Here is an 8,444-nt window from a genome sequence, read left to right on the forward strand (position 1 = left end):
AGTTAAAAGAAAGAATTATAATATATTGATTCTAATGATGGTCGTCTTGCTAAAAATACAAACATCTAAGTTTATTTGAACAAGTTTACATCTAATATATATTATTAGATGTACTTTATCTTTAACTATTTTAGTAGTCTTTTATTATTATATTTATTAGTTATATGTAGAAAGAAAATTTTATGAATATTTAATGCGTACTTTATATACAGAGCGTATAACTATTTTTTTATTATTATTATTCTTGTATTTTTTTTATTGCTATTAATGAATGAGTCCGACAACATCTATGTTTTTCTTTAATGCATATGCATCCCTTCAGCTAAGGGCATACGTTTTATTAATGCATATGCATTCTTTAGAGTGAGATTAGAAGTTTCCTTATCCAACCATCAAGATACTTTCAATTTCATTTCACCATTCAAACAATTTAAAGAGGCGGAACAAAGAAATAATAAAACACAACCATGTCATATAATGATGTTGATAATTAAAATAAGGTAACTAACTATGTTTATAATAACATATAATAACATTCAATTCGGCTTTTAATGATTTGAACTTAATTTTTTACTCATAATTGTTGACACGTTAATTGTTACATTTTGAAAAAATAAACCTATGTTAATATCATCATCCAATCATTGCCAACTTTTTTGCTTTGTGTCCAGATGAAAGGAGCAACAATTTTCCACACTCTTCAAGCAATTTTTATATTATATTTATATATTTTAATTACAAAAATAATTATTCAACAAACCTTCGTATCTATCAATCTTTGACAGAATACAGTACACACGATAGATTATTGAAAACAAAAAGGGTCCAGAATTAAAATACTGTCGGCTCTTTAGAATTATTGAACTCAAACTCGTCCACCACTACTAAAATAAAATTTGATATTCATGTTGCCTACCTAATTATACCTTAATCCAAAACAGATATTTTACATTTGTCATGTTTCCTAAATAAAATATTATTTGCTCTTATAAAATGTTTCGACATATATACTTTACCGATATTTAATATTGGTGTTGCTACATAGTCATATCTTAGTCTAAAACAAAATCTATTACATTAGTTATGTTTCTTAAAAATTAGTAAAGCAAGATTGAATTATTTTCTCAAAAAAATAATTACACACATATACTTTATGACTTGAAGGTCTATGATCAAGACAAGGAAAAAAAGAAAGTAGATAGGAATGAAACTCTTATTTATTTTTGTGTCACCTAATTTAATATTGAGTTATTATTTAAGTTTTCTAACATTATTTGCATTTATAATTTCATTTTATTATTTTTATCGTTGTAATCGTATCACTTAGGTTCTATTTGTTTAAAAGTAATTTACTGTTGAAAAGAATTAACGAAAACAGATTGACAATTCAAAGTATTTTCAAGTAAAAGAAGGCAACAATGATTTGCGAGACATCTATTTTTTTGAATCACGGATGGTATGCAAATATTTGAACTGATTTTAATTAAATCTCATTTTTACTTTTTCACAATTTTAATAATTTCAACTTTCATACATAAAACATTATAATAAGTATACAGTGGAATTCAGTTTTAGTTTCGTTAATAATAATAATAATATTGGAATAAAAATAATCATAGATAATAAAATAATAATTTTGAATTTTTGACATTTCAGTTTTTAATTTTAATTGTTTATATTTTGATATTTTTTATGTTTCAAACAATATCTAAGCAAAATATTTTTTTATTAGATATGAATTATGTTTAAAAAGATATATTTTAAACATTATTATTTGATTTTACTTAAATATAAATTTATTTTATTTTCAAAATTAATTTAAATTTTTTTCTTCTTTATAATATTTTTTACAAAATAAATATATTATTAATAAATATCACTTATATTACTTTTATTAGTAAGGGTATTTTGATCATGTTTATTATAAATTAAAACATTTTTTTTTATCTTATATCTTCAAATCTTCCTCCAACTTTTACAAAGTTTACTTTCCAATTCACTCTTAATCATTTCCAAATCCATTAAAAAAACAACATTAAATTTGCTCTCAAATCCACGTGCTTTCTCTCCCTCGTATCCATCTCTTAAACACACCCTTAATGATATTTGTGTTGTCTTAAACATGCTTTTTTTTATATAAATTTAAAACCAACAATTAAAATATATTTAAAAGTTAACTTTATTATTGAAGTGTGTTTTAGTAATAAATTTACTAAATTATTAATTTCAACACTAAACTAGCATTTATCTTATTAAATTCAATCACTAATTTAATTTTATTAGTTAACTTTATAAATTTATTTATAATTAGTTATTCTAATAATCATTTAGGTTGATAATACTTATTCTAACTATTATATGTTAATAAATTAATTTTCAAACATTACATTTAAATTTATTGTTCATTTTATTTAAATAATTAATAATCTACTAATATTACAAAAAAAAAACTAAAACCCTTTCTAATAAAATAAATCAAATTTCAATTCATTAAAAAAAAAACAATTCAATATAATTAATTTTTAAACAATAATATACATACATACATCTTGATTTCACGTATATTTATTACACGTTATTTTTTTTTTCTTCTTATCACATCAGATATATATATATATATCTCTATTATATTTATCAAGTATATCAGCCTTTTTATATACACATAAATATATTTTTATAATTTTTCAGACAACTTTCAAAAAGAAAAGAAAAACGAAGAAGTACATACTTCGAATATTGGATAACCAACTTTTAAGGCTTTTTTGGGTTCTGTAGCTAAAAGGCACAAGATTTTGTTTCTGGAATTCTTTTTCGAATGGATTATTGAGGGAAAAATTAATAAAATAAAAATATTTTAAAAATAATGATAGAATTACTCATTTGACTTTTAAAACATTGTAATTATTTCTAAAAAAAACATTTTATAGGACAAGAAAAATAGAATTCGAATTTGATAGGAATAGAAAAAGAATTGCAACGTTACAAATTAATGTCCCTTCTCATAAAATTCTGGCACCACTTTGGTTTGGAATCTTTTATTAGGTTTTATTTGGATAGTATTTTATCTCTGTTTATATTTACGTTAAAAATTGTCAGTGAATATTCTTAAAAACGTGGGAAGAAATTTATATTTAGGGCTAAATTGTGGGTTCATTTTGTCGCATGGTGATTTTGAAGTTATATATTTTCCAATTTCTTTTGTCCTTTTCCTTCTTCTCCCCTCTTCCGCAGTGACGAGGGAGGGTGAGACTATTAACTAAAAGGTAAGATCTGTTTTAATGGCCCCAACCTCTCTTTATAAACCTTCCCACAACGCTCACTTCTCTCTATGGGAGATCATATCACCATGGGGGACAACGACCGCCAGACACAACCACTTCTCACGCCGCGACCAGACACAGCAGTCTTTACGGCGGAATCCGATGACATCGCTCCGATCGCCGGCGCCGCCGACTTCGCCAGAGAGTTCCTCGTCGAATCCAAAAAGCTCTGGTACCTCGGCGCCCCCGCCATCTTCACCTCCGTCTGCCAGTACTCCCTCGGCGCCATCACCCAAGTTTTCTCCGGCCACGTCAGCACCATCGCCCTCGCCGCCGTCTCCGTCGAAAACTCAGTCATCGCCGGCTTCTGCCTAGGCATCACGGTACCTAACAAAAACAGAAAATCTCACCGTCTCATTTACATACTGATTTGCTCCTAAAGTTTCCACTCAGTATTCATCTTCTTTTTTATTTTTTGGATACAACTTTTATATTAATTTCTTGACCATCTTTTGACTTCTTTCAATTTTTATGTAAACACTAAAATAGATTAAGAACACTGAAGATCCTTTACCCTAAATGATGTTGAATCCAATCTTTGTACTTTCCACTACGAAAATGGAAAAAAAAAAATGAGTAATAGATTCATCAACAGTATACGATCATGGTTTTACATACGTATACAACAAAAACAATTCTTTTATAATAATATGAAAAATAAACTATCTATATCTGTATAATTAATCTTTTAATTTCAATTTTTATTAACTTTCTATATTTTGTAATAATATTTTACTGAATTTATTTTTAAATGATTAATAGAATTAAATCATATAAACTAATTTTATTTATAATCTAATAGGAAAAGAGTAAAAATATAATTAGCACATTATTGATTGATTGATCGATTAATTAATGATGGAGTTTGGCACAGTTTGGAATGGGAAGCGCGTTGGAAACGCTGTGCGGGCAAGCATACGGGGCGGGGCAAGTGCACATGCTGGGGGTGTACATGCAGCGCTCGTGGGTGATTCTGAACGCCACGGCCATTCTGCTGACTCTGCTCTACGTCTTCGCGGCGCCGCTGCTGAGAGCGATAGGTCAGACGGCGGCGATTTCGGCGGCCGCAGGGGAGTTCGCGGTGTGGATGATTCCGCAGCTGTTCGCCTACGCCATGAACTACCCCATGCAGAAATTTCTCCAGGCGCAGAGCAGGATCATGGTGATGGCGTGGATCGCCGCGGCGGCGCTGGTGCTGCACATCGTGTTCAGCTGGCTTCTCATGCTGGAGCTCGGCTGGGGCATGGTGGGCGCCGCCGTGGTGCTGAACGCCTCGTGGTGGTTCATCGACGTAGGTCAGTTCGCGTATATACTGAGTGGGACCTGCGGGGAAGCGTGGTCTGGCTTCTCCCTTAAAGCCTTTCACAACCTTTGGGGTTTCGTTCGCCTCTCTCTTGCTTCTGCTGTCATGCTCTGGTTTCTCCTTCTCCTTTTTTTTTCTTTTTCAGTAACATATTAACCTAACAGATATAAAAATACTCTTTTTTTAAAAGCAATTCCAAGTTATATTTATTTTTTATTAAAAAACTGCTCAACCATTCAAATATAATATATATATATAATATATATATATAACTGTGGTTGAAAAGTTACATAATTAAGGGGTTATCACAGTTACACTGTTTTATTTAAAATTTAAAGCAATTAATATTTTTAGTGGAGAACTTTTTAATATTTCCATTTTACTGACAGATGTTGTAAGAAATAAATTGAAGGGAGTGCTGTAAATATCAACTTTACAGCTTGTTAAGGGTTGGTGAAGTTGTAATTACCAAATGAGTGCCATCAAAAAGAAAACAAAAGTTAAAATATATATTATTAAAACACTAGTATATAAGTAATATTTTGAGATACACAATTTTTTTTACATTCATTCAATATTATTGCTTTTTTATTTTATTTTTTAAAAAATATAAAAAATTACTTTTTTTTATTATTATCCTTTCGTGTATTAAGTAAATATAAATGTATTTTCTCTCTTTCTTTACGAAACAGATATTTTGTTGAAGAATTTTTTTGACCCGATCCAAATGACCGCTGTTTTCTTATTTGTGTCTGTAATATTCTGCATGAAAAACTTATCATTCATGTTCCTTATCATGTTATTGTGGTCTCCTTCACACCTCAACCAGCCATCCTAGATTGTCTTCCTCGTTTTCTACGTCGACAATAGCGTCTTTGGATTTTCTGTTTCTCTGTCGTACTTGTTCTCAGTTTTTGATTTTTCTATTTACAAAAATTTAAAATTAGATTGAATAAAAATAAAAAATGAAAACAACATGTGGATCTCGCCTATATTAAATAAACTTATTTTTTTAACTCCCGTCTGTTGTTTTCCTTTCGGCTTTTTCATTTGTACTAGACAGCAGTGAGTGTGTGGAAGAATCAATTAACGAAAATAATTTGCATAAAAATAAATTAATTTTGTAGAAAATAAGTGTTTAATTAAATAACGTGAAGTAATTAAAAGGACATATTAATGTTTTATTAAATCATAAATAGGTGTTAAATAAACTATTTTTGGTTTTTAATAAGTTAATTTGGTTGAATGTGCAGCCTGGAAGTGTGGTACTTTATGGCCCTGATTCTCTTCGCCGGATATCTGAAAAATGCGGAAGTTTCGGTTGATGCGCTGTCCATCTGGTGAGTGATTCACGAACGATGCTGCTTGTGAAATTTAAAATGAAGAAAAATATTAGCTTTTTTAAGAAAAACATGCAAGCGTATTTTAGCAGTGGTAATAATTGTTTATTAATATAATATATTTGTTTAGCATATATTGGATGAAAACCAATCTGAACAGCAATACCATATATGGTGTTATTAGTAAGATGGTGCACATATTAATTAGCGGAACGTGTACAGGCTGTGCATTTCGTGTCCAATAAATATATGGGAAAGTTTTCTTTTTCATCGAGATGTGTAGATAGCTAGATCACATGAATATGATGAATCCACATAAAAGAAATGGCAGCCGGCGGCGCTGTTCAAAATGATGACTTCCACTGATGATATTTTTTTATTTAATAATTAAAAGTTGAAGTTGCATGGAATTTAAAAATGAATGTGCAGTGGATCTGAATCCAATCCATATGCACATTCATCGAGTGCCACTTTCACAAGTTTAATTTGACTTGTACTCCTCCTTAAATGGTTTGTCTTACTCCTGTTTCGGACAAAGGATTAGTTGTACGTGCTTTTCCCTCATGTTTGTGGAAATAATTTATTAGATTTTTATGGTAGGTACACCAAAAATATTAACATAAAACTGCTTAATTTAATTTTGTATTTAGTAAATCGTTATTGACATCTGTAAGTAGGTGTGTATATTCAGAAGGTGTGTTATAATAACTTTTATCCGACCGCTGTGTCACTGTCGTCTTCCATTAAGACTTTGGAAAGCCATCTTTGGAAACGTATTAAGTTTGTCTTCTGCTTCAGTTTCATGGAATATTGACGTGGCGTTTACTGAATTTGCAGCATGAACATATTGGGATGGACCATCATGGTGTCCTTTGGATTGAACGCAGCTGTAAGGTTTGTTGCTTCCCTTTTCCTACCTACCTACCTACCTAACCATTTTCATCACTGCAATTTAATGATATTTATTTATTTTATGTATTTATAACTAATTAATTTATTCAAAAACATAGTATCGTTGGAATGACACCTCCTTTACAAACAGTCAAACCTTGGAATATAAAAAAAATAAAAGCATCAAATTCAAAACAAAGTCATTAACTTAATGACAACTTAACTAAATTCCTAATCAGTAAATGGATTATAGAAGTACATGATTTTAGTTTAAAAAATATATAACTAGAGTAAGAGAGAGAAAGTTTGGAAAAAGTGAGAAGCTTTGGGGTAACTGGTTGACATAAACTTGCAGTGTGAGAGTGTCAAACGAATTAGGTGCATCTCACCCTCGAACAGCAAAGTTTTCACTTCTTGTGGCTGTGATTACTTCGACTCTGATCGGTGTGACGCTGTCGCTGGTTCTGATAATATTCCGGAATGAGTATCCATTTTTGTTCTCGAACGATTCGGCAGTGAGAGAGATGGTGGTGGAGCTGACACCCTTGTTGGCCATTTGCATTGTGATCAACAACGTGCAGCCAGTTCTCTCAGGGGTTGCTGTCGGTGCAGGATGGCAGGCTGCGGTTGCCTACGTAAATATAGCTTGTTACTACCTCTTCGGCATTCCTCTAGGTCTTCTTTTGGGCTACAAGCTTGAAATGGGTGTCACCGTGAGCCTTCTTCTTCACCTTCCCTTCATTATTTACTTTTTCTTTTCATCTTTTTTCATGCAGTAATGGATTTCTTTATGGGTTGTTTCAGGGGATTTGGTCTGGAATGCTCTCGGGGACAGTCTTACAAACTTCTGTTCTATTCTTCATGGTCTATAGAACTGATTGGAATAAAGAGGTAATACATGTTTTTCGTTGTGTTTGTTGCAAATGAAAACCGATTTGGTGATGCTTATGATTAAGATTATCGGTGTCAATTATGGCAGGCATCCCTTGCAGAAGATAGGATAAAGCAGTGGGGTGGGGATGAAGATTCAAGAGGGAAGAATGATCAAGAAACATGAATTTTTGCAAATTCTTGAACCAGATTGTATCTGATTTTATTTCAACAAACATTGTTTTCTTTCTGTAGGGTCAGTGGATGTCAATCATCCATTCATTTTTGTTCTCAATAAAGGGTGATGCTAGATTCTGTCTCATCAATCTTTCTAATGTTTTATAAAACGAGTATTAAAAATAATAAGTAGAACGATTTAATGACATAATAAATAGGAGGGTTTTTTGTGAAGAGGACATGATTTAGAACTATTTTTATAGACTCAATTTAAAAACTACCAGGATTTATATGAATGGATTTAGCTTCGCCACAAACAGGGAATTCCCATTCGTGGGGTGAAATGCATTGTTTATGTATTTTCTTTTCCAAAAGCTTGTTAGACATGAATTTTGCTAAGGCCAATTAACTTTTTAATCATTATTATTACATACGTTATTCTTTTTTATGTCACAAGATTACTATAAAAAGTAAGTTGTACGTCGTTATTAAACCAATTTGTACACTAATTAAAATTAATTTACATCGTAAAATTAGCTTTTT

The 8,444-nt window shown here is 30.7% G+C and overlaps 1 protein-coding gene across 1 annotated transcript; it reads left to right on the forward strand.

Moving 5' to 3' along the window:
- Positions 1-3,229: 3,229 nt before the first annotated feature.
- Positions 3,230-8,046, forward strand: LOC148193347 (protein DETOXIFICATION 29-like). Its single transcript, XM_088098863.1, has 7 exons — positions 3,230-3,643; positions 4,195-4,736; positions 5,877-5,963; positions 6,801-6,857; positions 7,210-7,567; positions 7,659-7,745; positions 7,834-8,046. The coding sequence occupies exons 1-7, from the start codon at positions 3,329-3,331 to the stop codon at positions 7,909-7,911; spliced, it is 1,524 nt and encodes a 507-aa protein (XP_087954989.1). The 5' UTR covers positions 3,230-3,328; the 3' UTR covers positions 7,912-8,046.
- Positions 8,047-8,444: the final 398 nt, after the last annotated feature.

The sequence above is a fragment of the Vigna umbellata genome, chromosome 9 (assembly GCF_029865625.1).
Source record: "Vigna umbellata cultivar VRB3 chromosome 9, Vumbellata_1.0, whole genome shotgun sequence".
NCBI classification, from domain to species: Eukaryota; Viridiplantae; Streptophyta; class Magnoliopsida; order Fabales; family Fabaceae; genus Vigna; species Vigna umbellata.